This window comes from Cervus canadensis, chromosome 3 (genome assembly GCF_019320065.1).
Source record: "Cervus canadensis isolate Bull #8, Minnesota chromosome 3, ASM1932006v1, whole genome shotgun sequence".
Taxonomy (NCBI): domain Eukaryota; kingdom Metazoa; phylum Chordata; class Mammalia; order Artiodactyla; family Cervidae; genus Cervus; species Cervus canadensis.
The window spans coordinates 70,260,869-70,276,394 of NC_057388.1; the positions used below are offsets into that span (position 1 = coordinate 70,260,869).

At 37.6% G+C, this 15,526-nt stretch overlaps 2 protein-coding genes and 1 long non-coding RNA gene across 6 annotated transcripts in view; 2 read left to right on the top strand and 1 right to left on the bottom strand.

The window, feature by feature from the left end:
- STEAP2 (STEAP2 metalloreductase) overlaps window positions 1-7,268 on the top strand; it is a 28,153-nt gene extending 20,885 nt beyond the window's left edge. For both annotated transcript variants that reach the window (XM_043463411.1, XM_043463413.1), the window contains exon 5: window positions 1,019-7,268. In XM_043463411.1, coding sequence (XP_043319346.1) covers window positions 1,019-1,306 — 288 coding nt within the window. In that variant the 3' untranslated portion in view covers window positions 1,307-7,268. The remainder of the gene's footprint in view (window positions 1-1,018) is intronic.
- Window positions 7,269-7,954: 686 nt separating this feature from the next.
- Window positions 7,955-13,240, bottom strand: LOC122438502. The gene is made up of 4 exons (XR_006268574.1): window positions 13,126-13,240; window positions 12,595-12,732; window positions 11,546-11,623; window positions 7,955-8,072 (listed from the first exon to the last, which is right to left on the bottom strand). It is a non-coding gene; the product is annotated as an uncharacterized LOC122438502 (long non-coding RNA).
- A 41-nt stretch (window positions 13,241-13,281) lies between these two features.
- CFAP69 (cilia and flagella associated protein 69) overlaps window positions 13,282-15,526 on the top strand; it is a 59,196-nt gene continuing 56,951 nt past the window's right edge. For 2 of the 3 annotated variants that reach the window (XM_043463414.1, XM_043463416.1), the window contains exon 1: window positions 13,282-13,611. In XM_043463414.1, coding sequence (XP_043319349.1) covers window positions 13,492-13,611 — 120 coding nt within the window. In that variant the 5' untranslated portion in view covers window positions 13,282-13,491. Of the gene's footprint in view, window positions 13,612-13,705; window positions 14,023-15,526 lie in introns of those variants that run through there. The other variant, XM_043463415.1, reaches the window with a different exon arrangement.

The window sequence follows — 15,526 nt, forward strand, 5'->3', positions numbered from 1 at the left end:
ATTATTATGCTGTTAGTGTGCTACGTTTTGTGTAACATAGACCATTTCTCAAGTAAGCAGTTAAATATAATATAGGGAACCCAAAATGCTGAACTTCTCGATTTTTAAACTGTAAACTTTTTAACAAAATACTCTCAAATCCATGGCTGATTCATGTCAATGTACGGCAAAAACCACTACAATATTGTAAAGTAATTAGCCTCCAACTAATAAAAATAAATGAAAAAAGAAAATAAAAACAAACAAAATACTCTAGCAATCTCATTCAATATGGTCAGTAAAACCATTTGAAATGCTTTTTATGTTACACATTAATACTATAAGATTTTTCATATTTATCTTCAAGTTATATGTGTGTATACCTATGAGAATGCTCTTTAGCATTTAATTATATACATGTGTATATATGTATACATGTATTACATATATAATATACATTTTAAAAAATATACACAACTGGTAGAAATGTGGATAACCTTTAAAAGAAAGTTTTCCAGTTTTTATCAGTATCCTTAAAGAAAAGCCAGATGTTTTGACCAGTAATCCCACTATTAGAAATCAATTCTAAGGAGCTAAACCAAAATATAGAAAAGGGCTTAAAGTGACATATAATAGTTGAAGAAGGTAAAAAACAGTAAATGATCAACAAAAAGGAATGGTTAGGTAAATTATAGCACATCCATTCAGTAGCATACCTTTTAAATTAAACTCATGTTTTCATGTTTAATAACATGAGGAAAGGTTCTAGATGTGATAAATAATCAGAATATTAGAATATAAGCAATGTGGCCTTATTTGTGTAAAACAAAGTGTGCATATAAATGTGTAAGAAATATATGAAAATATTAAAATTGTTTAATTCAGTAGATAACAAAGAGTAACTAAATAATTTAAGATAAAGTTGTATTTTCAAAATATATCAAAATATATCAAAATAGTATATCTGGATGGATTAATTCATGAGTTTGAATAATTTTGCTTCTTATTCTGTTTCTCTTTCTTCTTCCCCTGTCCCAAGTCTACCCTTGGATATGTAGCTCTGCTCATAAGTACTTTCCATGTTTTGATTTATGGATGGAAACGAGCTTTTGAAGAAGAGTACTACAGGTTTTATACACCACCAAACTTTGTTCTTGCTCTTGTTTTGCCCTCAATTGTAATTCTGGGTAAGATTGTTTTACTTCTTCCATGTATAAGCCAAAAGCTAAAGAGAATTAAAAAGGGCTGGGAAAAGAGCCAATTTCTAGAAGAAGGTATTGGAGGAGCAGTTCCTCATCTCTCACCAGAGAGGGTTACAGTAATGTGATGATAAATGGTGCTCCCTGCTGCTATATGAAGTTCTCCTCATGCCATTATTTTTATGACTTCCTTTATCTTCACTTGCAAGTGTACTGTCAAACTGCTGTGGGCTGAAACCTGTTCAATGAGATCTCAACTGAATTAATGGTAAAATTTTCTTCAAATTTGTTTTCCCTTATGTCACATTTTGCTAATATGAATTTTTATAGTCAATTTATGTTGAAATATAGGTATGTTTTGTTTTGTACAATTGTAATGCTATTGTTATTTTAATAAACTTTATTCCATAATCAGGCAGAAATATTTGTAGTTAATAGTACAGATAAAACATAATATTAAAAAAAAAAACTGTGCAAACCAGCAGAACTTTAAGTTTTAATATAATGTGATGGATATTTTTTTCCTGAAGCTTAAGTAAGATTCTAATTATTATTCAGCTTAAGAAATAGAAATGCATAAGTACATTATTTTTAAGAAAGGACACATTAGGTTAGCATCTAGGTAAGGGTATATGTTAATATCCCTATATTTCTTTCATAAGATAGGGTTTGAACCAATGTGATTTGTGAGCAAACACAAATTAAAGAGACAAACTGAACTTAAAATTATATTTAAAACGTGTTGTAGACATGAAATATATACTGATAATGTGTACCTCATGAAGAGTTTTATTCTTTATCTTGTTACAGAGCAGTTTTATTTGCATATTAATATACTGGAGGGAGAAGACAGTAATATATGGCCTCCAAAATTGATTTTTCTAATTTAATAACAATCCTTGGAATCATATAGTTATTTTTAGTTAGAGGGAAAGCATTAAGTTTACATACAAGTAGTTGTTTATCAGCTGATTTTTTCTGTTGCACATTAGCCAGTCATATTCTGAGTGATATAGGAATTTACTGACATTCATTAAGGGATTATAACATGCCAGGCACTGTTCTAAGCACTTTACTTATATTTTCCCATACAGTACTTACAACAACCCCTTGACAGAGGTGGTTATTATCCTCATTTTACATATAAGGTTACTGGATGGAGGATAGAAAAGTTAGGTAATTTGCTCAAGGTCATGCCAGAGCTAGTATTCAGGTCCAGGCAGTCACATTTCAGAGGCTGCGGTTTTAGCCACTAGGCTGTGTGGCCCCTGCCCCATCCCCATGCATTCCAATCTAGATGCTTCCTCTTTGGTATAAAGGCACTGACATTCTTTACAGTGCGTCGTGGGTGTCAAAAGATATGTGAAGGTACAATTGTAAATTTATCCTTGCTTGGGGATATAATTCACACTTACCCTAGGAAAGAACCTTGCCTGGGACAGGACCCTAGAGATCCATGGCAGTCCATACACCTCTGTATGCAGTAAGGGACTCCAGTAGAGATAGGACCATAGTAGTAGTTAACAGCGGAGGGTCCTACAGAGTCTTAAAAAAAGTCCCTGTAGATTTGGTCATCTCTTTCTCTCTCTTGAGATGTCTTCCTGCCTGCTCAGCCATTCGTTAGGGAGCAGTTTGCAAGTATGAAGGATATTTAGATGAGTGGGTTAATTATGAATCTGCTCTAGAGACATAGAATCATACAAATTATTCATGAAAGTTTTCAGTTCTGACATTCCACATTAAAAATTGCATTTTGTTCATACTTTGGTTAGAAAGTCCTACACTTTCCCCCCATTTGCTCTTTCTTCATTAAAATAGAAAGTTTCAGACAAGATACAATGATATGTATTCCTCTTCCTGAAATTCTAACATTTTAAAACTTAAGCAGTAAGGTTCTACTGAAACCAGCTGCCAAAAAGAAGAGGACTTTTAGTCAGTAGAAGCTACCTTTCCCACCAGTGGTTCGCTCCCTACCACCATATCATGTCAATTTGGTAAACTGCTCGTGTTTCTCTGATGTTCTCTTCTTGGTGAATTTTAGTAACTTGTACTTTTTAATTGAGCTTTTCATTTTAATTGTAGCCTATCTGTCTTGATAATCATTTACTTGTTAGTTCTCAGCAGGGATTCATTTGGGTGATAACTTCAAGGTAATACCTATAAACTATATAGTGGACTTGTGAAATTAACTACATATTTGTAATTATTTCTTGTCCCTTCAGTTCCACTCCCTTTAAGCCCACGCTTTCACCAGTTAATGTGAAAATACAGTGAAATATTTTTAAAACTTAGATTACTATTGAAGTATATTTATATTGTTGCATGTATATATTAATTAGCTAATAAGATAAAATTATCACTATTACAGATAAATGGGGCCTTTGAAAATATGAAAAAGCGAAGTTTATGAAGTGTATATATGATGTAAAAGTTGTTTGGAATGGTAATATCTTCTTTTCAGTACTACAAAGTTGACATAATTATGAAGTTTTAGAATAAATATAATATGTGCGTGTTCAGTCACTAAGCCATGTCCATCTCTTTGCAACCCCATGGACTGTAGCCTGCCAGGCTCCTCTGTTCATGAGATTTCCAGGCAAGAATACTGGAGTGGGTTACCATTTCCTTCTCCAAGGGATCTTTCCAACCCATGGATCCAACATTGGCAGGTGGATTCTTTACCACTGATCCACCAGGGAAGCCCAAGTGTAATATGTTCATTATAATTCTAAATGTTTAAAAGCTTTTCTGAAAGTGGAAAAATACTGACTTTTAATTGCTTTACTTAAATAACTTTTAACTGGTTTATTTTACTATTTCCTACCTGATTACTTTTCTTAATTATCATTTCTCATCATTCTTTAGAAATCATGACTCTGACCTCAGAAGTATGACTGAATTTTGCTCTTGGTAGATGTGAGAAAGTAGTGGAAACTTTAAAGTAGAAGGCTTGTTTTTCCTAAATTATATTTTGAGAAGTGTCCCTGAGAAAATTATAAGAATGTAGAAAATATATCTAGTTGTGAAAGTGAAAGTTGCTCAGTTGTTTCCGACTCTTTGCAACCATAGACTATGGAGTCCATGGAATTCTCTAGACCAGAACACTGGAGTGGGTAGCTTTCCCTTCTCCGGGGGATCTTCCCAACCCAGGTATTGAATTCTTTACCAGCTGAGCCACATGGGAAGCCCTAGTTTTAATCCTATGCAAAATAATTAATTTTTTTCCTAAAAGGAAATTAATTTTTGGGCTGAATCATGCTACCTAGCTTTTATGCGCAGATTTCATAGGTCTCCTCTATTAAGGATATTTAAAATCATGTTTAAATAGGAATATATTCATGTTAGCATATATTTTTCAAAGCATATATGGAAATTAGCCTAGATTGTCCACAGGTAGAGATTTTTATTTAAATTTTGAAGTATTTTAAAGTATGAATAAATTATATTTATAGGTATTTATCAGAGATAATTATTTTGTGCTACATATGGGATTGGTTAATGAGCTCCAATGTTAAACTACCTGATTATATTTCTTATAAATTAGCATAATTTTGAGTTGATTAAGGGGTTTTACTTTCAAAATTAATTTGCTAATAGTAGCCTAATATGTATTCACCCTTACAGTGAAATTATGAAAATTATTTGTGTAAAAGGGCTTTTGAGAATATATCATATCCAATTTTTTTGTTTATCTCTTATTAATGTGATAGAATCTTAATTATTTTTAATTGCCTTTTGCCATTAAACTGTTTCATAAAAAATTCTGTACATAGAGGTTCCCCCTGCCAAAAAAGTTTTTATTTGTGAAATTTAAAAGTTTCTCATGTGATGTTTTAAACAAAGTGCCATCAGTGTAATTCATAAGTATTTCTTTAGGAATACTATGAACACTGAACCTGTGTCAGTCTATAAAATCTGTTTTGAAAGAAGTATTTAAACAGCCTAAGATGTTGCATTGAAATTATTTTGTAAGTTCATGACTTAAAGTATTGTAACACATGGTATAGTAACCTGAGCCTGGTGTTAAGATTTATATTTGTGATGTGTTGTCATGAAAATGAGCTGCTCCACCCTCCGGTGTTCATAAGCCACTAAAGCAAATTCTGATACATATTCAGTATATGTAATTGCTCTAAATGAAACTGTAATAATTTTTGTTGGAAACAATTTGTTCATACTTTTTGAACAGTGAGTTTTATAGGAACGAATAGGTTCTTCGATTTTGTTTTAAGCAAACCTCTAAAGTGCTAATATTCAGAGATTCTGTCAATATGTTACCAAAAAACATTTAGTTTAGCTGAATACACGTACACACCATAGTCCCCCCCACAACGGTTTCATTCTCTGTGATTTCAGTTACTCACAATCAACCGTGGTCTGAAAATATTAGATGGAAAATTCTGAAAATAAACAGTTCATAACTTTTAAATTGTGTGCCATCCTGAATAGCATGGTGAGATCTTGGGTGTTCCCACTCCAGCTGGCCTAGGATGTGAATCAGCCCTTTGTTCAGCATGTCCTTCCCCTTAGTTACTTGGTAGCTGTCTTGGTTATCAGATTGGCTATTGTGGTATTGCAGTGCATGTAATTCTTATTTTACTTAATAATGGCCCCATAGTACAAGAGTAGTGACACTAGGAATTCAGATATGTCAAAGGGAAGTTGTAAAGTGTCCCCTCTAAGTGAAATGGTGAAAGTTTTTGACTTAATAAGGAAAGAAAAAAAATTGTATCCTGAGATTGCTAGGATATATGGTAAGAATGAATCTCCTATCTATGAAATTGTGAAGAAGGAAAAAGAAATTCATGCTAGTTTTACACTGCACTTCATACTATGAAAGTTATACAGTGTGTGACAAGTGCTTAGTTAAGATGGAAAAGATATTATATACAATAAGAGATTTTGAGAGAGACAGACTACATTCACATAACTTTTGCTATAATATTTTGTTATAATATTTCTATTTTATTATTTGTATTTTGTTGTACTCTCTTACTGTGCCTAATTTATAAATTAAACTCTGTCACAGGTATGTGTGTATAGGGGGAAAAAAAACAGTATATATAGAGTTTGGTACTATTAGTGGCTTCAGGCATCCACTGGGGGGGTCTTGAAACATCTCCTGAGGATAAGGGGAGGACTACTGAACAGATATATATATTTTTTTAACTTCCCAAATCATTGGATTAACATCATGCAGTCATCCAAAATTAGGGCGGACTATTTGGATTCTCCCAATGGCTAGATGGGCTAATATAAATGACCAAAGCAGGTGTTATTTTTAATGATTTCCAAATTGCCAACTCCAAGGATGATTCTCTTATTTTCTTTAAAGGTCTCTCATAGTTTTGCAGATACTGAGTCTGAAGGGGGACTGGAAATTGTCTCCCTGTGTCTAGTTACCCTACTTTAAAAGCTGCTGTCCATCACATTGCTCAACAGCCCTCACAGTTAAGTCTTCATTTGTGACTGAGTGTGGACCAGTGAGATGTAGAGGTGCAAATAAGTGAATTCTTAGAAGTCTCTTCAAAGAAAGCAGCATGTGTTCCTTTATCTTATTCCTCTGTCTTGCTGCCAGATCTGTAATATAATAGGAACTCTTGCAAATATTCAAGAAGACCAAGGCCAAACCCTAAGGAGGGCATGTTAGAAATTAAAAAGGTCTTGACTGCTTCACTAGTTCGACTGCCTTTTCCTGTATTTAAGCCATTGTAAATTTGGGTTTCTTTATATGAAATCAAAATTAATACATCCTGGCCTTCAGTTCTTTATTACAATACCGTATAACACTGTTTGAATAAACTAGATTGCAATAATTCTTACGTTTAAAAGTTTGTAAAGGATAGTGTGCAGTTCACATTAGAACTGATTTTCCATTGTTAATTAATGATACTCATTTTCCTGCCTTTATCTTTCATTGAGTATTTTGTATCTGCTTAGAAAATACTGTCTTCTTTATAACTGTAATAGATATTTGCTAAAACTTCATAATCTCCAAAATACTGTTATCAAATTATATGCCATGTTTTTATATCATTCTCATAGATCTGCCTTATAAATATATAAATAAAAACCTACTATGTAATGTGATTTAGTTTCTTTTTTGAAATGTTATGTACAAACAGAGTTTTCTTTCTTACTGAATAATCATTCCAGTATTTGATGGAAGCCATCTATACTTTTCTGGCTGTTTCTTTTTAGAAGCATCCAGAAAGCATTCATGTAATTGTTTTGGGTTTGGGGGGACTTTTGTTTGTTTTTATCAAAGAAGACATTTAGAAAAACATCCATCTAGTGAGATGGTATTCTTAAAAGTAATTCACTTCACTAGCATTTATTAAGTATCTTTAAACTAAGACTGAACGCAGTATTCAAGCTATATTCTATAAGTTCCTGATTTCAGGAACTCTGTCTTACCGCTATATTCCTTTGTTGTTGTTCAGTCGCTCAGTCGTGTCCTACTCTTTGTGATCCCATGGACTGTAGCACATTAAGCTTCCCTGTCCTTCACCATCTCCTGGAGTTTGCTCAAACTCATGTCCATTTTGTCAGTGATGCCATCCAACCATCTCATCCTCTGTCATCCCCTTCTCCTGCCTTCAGTCTTTCCCAGCATCAGGGTCTTTTTTAATGACCCTGATGGTCAAAGTACTGGAGCTTCAGCTTCAGCATCAGTCCTTCCAATGAATATTCAGTGTTGATTTCCTTTAGGATTGACTGGTTTGATCTCCTTGCATTCCAAGGGACTCTCAATTTGAAAGCATCAATTCTTAGCGCTTAGCCTTCTTTATGGTCCAACTCTCACATCCATACATGACTACTGGAAAAACCATAGCTTCGACTAGATGGACCTCTGTTGGCAACTGTATTTCTAGTGTCTAGTAAAACACGGTCCTGCAGAAACCAATGAGATAGTATGACTTGCCTCACTTTTACAGAAAATTATGTTATCTATCAGCCCATATCTGCGCAGCCGTGCCTGCATCCTCCTGCCCATACCCTCCCCATCACCATCTCAGCTTCCTGTTTTGCCTCCTGGCCAGTGGTGAGAGCTGCCCTGTGGGCCCAGAGAGGAGTCATTGCTATTGCTGCCACTGCCACCAGCACCCCACCACACTGTTGTACTGATCTTCGTGCCTGTGCACAGGCTCTGGGGAGGCTCTGGCTCCCCCTGCAGCTGCCTGGAAATGTGTGGGTATTAATATCCTGAGAGTAGGGTTCAGATAAAATACAGGACACTCAATCAAGTTTGAATTGCAGAGAAACAACAAATAGGGATAATTCTGTTACAAATACTGCATGGGTTTTCACCTACTTCGAGGATGAACTTTGATCAGAGTTGCAGCATAAGAGGGTGCTAGTAGGTAAATTCTCCCTTCATTTCCCCAGATGGACTGTTCCAAAGTTCAGTAATTCATAAGGCCTCCATGAAAATATCCTAAAAGACTGAGCACTTATTAATAACTCCATTGTTCCAAAGCTATGGCAGCTCAGTAACACCTATATTTGTACATCCTCCCACGGCCTGCCTCACTTCCATCTTTTCCTCCCTTCTGCTTAGCAGAGGCAGTGCCCACCCACCCCTGCCACCACCACCAACTGGCAGAAGGGGAAGGTTTCTTGTTTGTGGAAGACTCTAGGGAACCTAGGCTAGCACAGTAATTTTGGTAGTAGATTCTTCAAATGGAAAATAAAATATGATGATTTTCCCAAAATCAGGCATAGGACTCTGCAGACTCAAAATCCAGATTGGTTGAGAACCTTGAGTGGATACATCTCCCAGGGATGGATTCACATTGATAAATGTACAGTGATAGATTGTTAAGTCAGAAATATCTGAGAAATATCTGGACTTCCCTGGTGGCTCAGATGGTAAAGAATCTGCCTACAATGCAAGAGACATGGATTTGATCCCTGGGTTGGGAAGATCCCCTGAAGGGAATGTCTACGCACTCCAGTATTCTTGCCTGGAGAATTCCATAGACAGAGGAGCTATTGAGAAATATCAATGTCCTAACGACAAATAAACTGGTATTGCCTCAACTAAGCACATTCTACTCTTCAATCTGTTTTTTATAAGAATTCTAATTATAGTCCAAAGGATGTCGGGATCAATTACAGGCTAAATTATGTCCCCCTAAAATTCACATTGAAGTCCCAACCCCTAGTATCTCAGAATGACTACATTTGGAGAAAGGGTCTTTAAAGAAGTAATTAAGGTAAAATGAGGTCATAGTGGTGAGCCTTAATCCAACATGATTGGTGTCCTTTTAAGAACAGTAAGAAGAATAGATTAAGATACAGAGGGAAGACCATGTGATGACAAAGGGAGAAGCCAAAGAGAAAGGCCTCATAATGAAACCAATCTTGGACACCTTGATCTTGGACTTCTAGCTTCCAGACTGGGAGGAAATAAAATTTCTGTTGCGTAAGCCACTCAGTTTGCAGTATTGGTTCCCACAGCCTTCAAAGACTAAAACATGGTTCATAGAATCAGAACAAGTCAAGTTAGTTACAGAATTTGGGTAATTAATGTCACTGGAATGAGTTTGTCCAATTAGTCCTACCCCACAACAAAGACAGTTCTCTCCTGGGGTTACTATAACCTCCCACCATGTAAACACAATAAATAGCTTTTAGTTCTAAAAGTTCAAGAAAATTTTCAGTTCATGGAACTATGAACTGGAACTAAGTCATGGAGCTTTCATCAGATAAAAGTTGCTCTTTATAAATTAATTCATTTATTACCATTTATTTCGATGCTCCACTAAACATGAATAGCTCTTGCAGCTTCTTATTTAAAAATCACTTGCAATTTGGATTATTAGTACACTTCATTGGAATGGTTGACAACCGAACAATGGTTGACTTTGTTTTTAATGTTCCATGTACTTATTACTTAGTATCAAATTTAATGATTCTGTTAGAAGGAGGTAATTACTTTTGTTTCTCTTTTATGCTTTGTTTCTACAACACTCAACTTGAAAGATTTTTTAAAACACTAAAATAGATTAAATTTCAGCTTTCATGTATTTTTTCTGTTACTTAATTCCCCTACAGGGGACTATAACCACACTTCCCAAGTGCTATAAAATTTTTCTGTTTAAAATAAATTACTCTCAGAAAGAAACAATACTTGTGTGAACATTTAGAACATTTGGCACTAGGTTATTGACTACCAGATTCATATATAATCTAAAATGTTAATTAGAAACATTCTTAATTCATGCTAGTGAATAATTAAAATTTTACTAAATATTGTTAATTAGGGTGCAAACAAGTATCAAGAAAAAATCAGAAGAAGAATATTTATTTCCTAATATTACATTTAAGTTAAAAATATATTTAGCTTTCAATGTTACTTTTAAAAGTGGTGCATAGTTCAATAAATTATTAAAACTTGTAGTTAATCCTTAAGTCTACAGCAGCTTTTAAGAAATTATAATTTGTAATTCAACAGAAATGTTAAATTCTGCTGAACTGTTACCAGGTTGAAGTATTTTTATTCTCTATGTATGTCATCTCTCATACATTTCTCTACTATTAATTTATCTTTTTGCTGAAATAATTTACCATTTCAATAGTTAGCCATTTAACCCCACATCCTTCTGTGTTCTGCTGTCATAAAAATATCTCTTGTGTTCTTACCAGTTTTTAAAAATCAATACTAAAGAAGGATCAATGGGACTTCCCTGGCAGTCCAGTGGTTAAGACTCTGCTTCCAGTGCAGGTGTTAAGGATGCTGGGGGTGGTTAGGGTACAATGTGGGGTTAGGGACATTGATCCTGATTTGCATGAAAACCCAGGGGTAACATTACAGTTAACCCTCTGTATCCAAGGTTCCATATCCATGGATTAAATCCACCAGATTGTGTGGGACTGTAGTCTATATTTATCGAAAAAAATCTGCATGTGAGTGGAACCCGCAGTTCAAACCTGTGTTCTTCAAGGGTCAACTGTACATGCAATCCCTTGAACCCTGCCCCAACTTACTAAAGCAGACCCTGGAGATGGGACTCAGAAGTCTTTTAATTAGCTCTCCAGATGATTCTCATGCACATCAAGTTTTGAGAAATACTTCTCTAGACACTATGCGGAGGGCTTGGGGTGTAAAAACCTGGGTAAGTAACTCTCCTTGTTTTAAAAAATCTCAGTCTAGCAGGGAGTCTGCTGAGCCAGTAAATACCATTAAATGTGTGGAGAGTACAAAAACAGAATGACAGACAAAGCAGCACCTAAAATAGCAGAGTATATAGAGAAGGTTTCCTAGAAAAGGTCACACGAACTGAGTTTCATAAGGAGTTAGACATTGGAGGATAGTCATGGGTACAAAAGATACAAAGGTAATGCAGGAGGAATTTTGGCACCTGTGTAGAAGTAAAGTAATTCAGTCAATATGGCTTGAGCATGGGGTGATTGAGGATTCTATTCTGATTGCTTCTCACCTGTCAAAAGATAAAAATCATTAAAGCAAAAAAAAAAATTACAGTTAGATCTATTAACTTCCCAGTAATGGACTCACTGATGGAGAAAAGTCAAAAGTTTTTAAGTGCTAGAAAGGGGGAGTTCATGGGATTTGTGCTAATTAAGGATGGGAAACTGCTACTCTGGATATGGGACAGAACGAATATATAGGTTGGTACACAACTAGTTAAAATAAAAATCCTATTGCCCGTTTGTTAGAAAAATGTCTTCAGTTAAGTCCAGTGAAGAGTCTGACTTCCCAGGGCCATTGCGGTTTGTGGGCTCTTATCACCTTCAGTCTATTGTGCTAAATCACAAAAGTCAGTTGACATCTCCTAGGTAAGCTCTACTTTAAGTGGAAAATTTTCCTTGGCAATCCTTCTTCTCTTCATCCTTCCTCATCTTGAGATGCCAGGATGAACACACAGAGGATCGCAAGTCGTTGGGTTATCAGCTTTCCAACCACCGTCTTAGGCTTTGGTGCCATTCTCACAGGATTCCACTCTGTTTATCCAAGTGGTTTCAGTCTCCTCTTGATGTAGTATATTTACACAGTAATTAAGGTTACGTTAACAATGCACTTAACACACCCTTTGCACTTTCTCGGGTTAATAGCAACCTTAGACCTACTGAACTACCTCTAGGTGTAAGGCCTGAGAGGAACTCTGAAAGCACCAATGAGTAGCTGTAAAGATTAAAAAAAAAAAAAAAGAATGCTGAAAACAGAGCTAGGGAGTTTCAAGAAAGGGTGAGTGGTCAACAGTGTAAAATACTATAAACAAGTATACACCAAGATGAGGACATGAAAATGTACACAGTCTTTGACCACAAGTGGTGGTAACCTCAGTAAAGGCAGTTTCCGAGGACCAGGGTTAAACAGAATTGAGGAAACAGGGACTGGAAGCGTGCAGTACTCTTTCAAAGAAACTTGGTTTCTTTGGCTGTGACTCACATCAAGCGCTGCCAACCCCAATCTAGGTTTTTCATTTCTATTTGTAGAGCCAGAAATGTCATGTAGATCATCTTGCTTATGATGTGCCAAGCACCACTTTACAAAACCATCATCTCATTCAGTCCTCTCACAGCAATCCTATTGATGAGAAAAGTGAAAAAGTGATGAGAAAAGTGAAAATTTTATGAGAAAAGTGGAGTTTCCAGGGGTTAACTTGCTCTAAAATCAACGGTTTGACTCGAAAGCCTTCCAGCATCGTATACGATGCTTTAGTGCTCACTAAAGTACAGAAGAGGTAAACGGCTAGGGAATGTAGGTAATACTGGTCTCTTCTTAGGGGTGAGATAAACTTCTCAGCTTCCAATATTAGCATTCTATCATTCATCATTCCTGCATCCCACATCCATCCCTCATTCCTCCACCGGCCCATTCTTGTTTTAAGAAAGCCCAGAGCAAACTACAAAGATTGAGACACACAGCCGCAAAGATTAACACTCCACTGTTACCTACCGAGGTATTCGCCCCTCTTACCTCTGGAACGCATGCAAACCTAGCCACTCCAGAGTTTAGGGTGTAGATAAGGGTTTGGGGTAGTTTGGATCCTCCGGCTTCCGTAGGAGCCCTTTTGGCAGCCTCTGGCTCCGCCCCTAGCAACGTTTTAGCTTGTTAGCAACCTGCCAGCCTGAAAGCGGCAAGGTGTGCGGGTGGGCTGCAGGGGCGGGATGCGAGTGGCGTCGCAGCAGCTGAGGCCACGGCCGGACCCCTGGGACTTTTCGCGACTCTAGCCGCTCTTGAGCGGCTTTCACTTTTTGGTGGCAGCCTCTTTCGGTCTCGCGGCTGCGGGCACAGTGTAAGAAGGAAGGAGACGCACCCATCCCTCGTTCCGCAGCCACGGCCATGTCCACAGCGGAGGCCGCGGAGACGGCCGAGGCCCGGGAGCCCATCGGCAGGATCAAGTTCAGCAGCCCTCGCCAAATCCCGATAGTCGGAGTGGTGACGGAGGATGAGGAAGTGCAGGTATGGCCAGGTGTCTGTGCTTTGGAGGGTGTCAAGGAGTGGGCGGGGGTTGAAATCTGGGGGCGGGGACGATGCCTGGGGGCTGTGAGAGCGGAAGTGGGGGCCGGAGTGGAAACCAGGGCAGCCCTCGGGACGCAGGTTCCAAGCGCAAAGCTGATCCTTCGAACTGCGCTGCCTGCGAGGGGAGTTGGTTGTCGTCAATCAACCTATCTGGGGACTTGTGTCTCGAGGTCCTCCTGGGTCCTCCCGGAGCGTCCCAGTAAATTGAGTAGCCGAGGTTTGGAGACGGCTTTGAAAAGTGCGAGGCCACGAAAGGCCTGAGAGGGAGGGAAACATTCTTAGCGAAAATTTGATTTGCATTGGGCTTTTATATGTAGAACCCTGTTATCGTGTGCTGTTCTTGACATAGGGGTAAGTCCTCACGTGTTTGAATTTGCTGCTACCAAAACCTGCATCTGGAGGGGAGGAAAATACTATTAAAATTAGAAATTAAACAACACTTTTATATGAATTTGGAATCTGGTTTGGGAGGGCGTCAGAGAGAATTGGGATTGAATAGAATTGATTCTATTGTGCTCATGTTTTTTGGTTTTTAGTTACTTTTTGTCATACAAAACTAATTCTAATTTCTGTTGAGAAATTTCACTTCAGAACCCTGTGGCTCCGTAGCAGGGGTGTTTAGAAACTCCATGGTGTGTGTTTCATACTAGAGTTCCATTGCTCCTCCCCAGAGAGCCACGATCAAGCCCTATGTTAATATGAATTCTACAGAGGAATCCTGCCCTACCTCCTCACACTGATGATGTGGGGCCACTCTGGGAATTCCTGTTGAGGCCTCAGAAGGCTCAGGCTGCGTCAGGAACCCTGTCTCCTGCGTCCACATCCTGGAGCCTTGGAGAGTTCCTTAGGAGTGGTTGGTTGACTGGGGACCTCTGCTGTGGTGGGAATAGGGTTGCACCCTCTGAAGATGGACAGACATTTAACTCATGGAGCAGCAACACTTTTGCATGAAGAGGAGCAGGTGTTGAGGGAATTTACCTAATCGATTTTGTGGAAGTAGTGCAGTCCAGGCAGGGAGAAGAATTTTGAGGAGCAACAGATGTCCCTTCACTCCCAAGGCTGCAAGGGGCTCAACACTACCACTGTTCTCCCAGGCACCTGGCAAAACTGAGAAGTATGTGAATTCGGCATCTGAGAAGTAGGTGAATTTGGCATCTGATGGCTCTCATTCCTCCTTTACTTGGTATTACAAAAGGGGGTGGGGTGCAAAGTTATAGGAGGCAGACAACCGTGGGTTAAAAAGGAGAAAAGGGGGGAAATACTTTTAACAGACTATTGCCAATATAGTCCACAACATATCAAGTAATGCAGAACAAGAATACCTGTGTATATATGTATATTTTCTCCCTTCCCTTTCCCTTTCTTTTTTTCCTTTTCTTTCATTACTACCTCTTGTTACAGGCCGTAGGATTCTCCTCCAGGTAGAAATCAGTTTGTATTGATTATAGTTCCTACCCTGTTAATAACTGCTTCAAAAAGGCAGTTTCTACCAAAAGAAATGAAACTGAATAAAGACATTAGAGCTGAGAGAAATGGTCACTCAGCCTTCTTGGTTTTTGTTTGTGGTTACTCTTACAGATGAGGGCCCTACAGCCATGAGAAGTTACCATGAGTTACTTAGTTACTTTACTGGGAGAGAAGTCTAGTGCTCTTTTTGCCATTAAAAATGATAACCTTTTAGACCAAGGTAGTTCCTCTACCTTGGAACTCTAAATGTTTACAGTCTTTTCAAATCATTCCATATTTGCAACCTACAAATGACAGAACAGTATATCCTAGTTGCCAAAAGCGAGAGGCTAGAGTTTATCTCAGTTCATTAAGCCAGCTTCATCATATACTTGAGAAATCACAAATT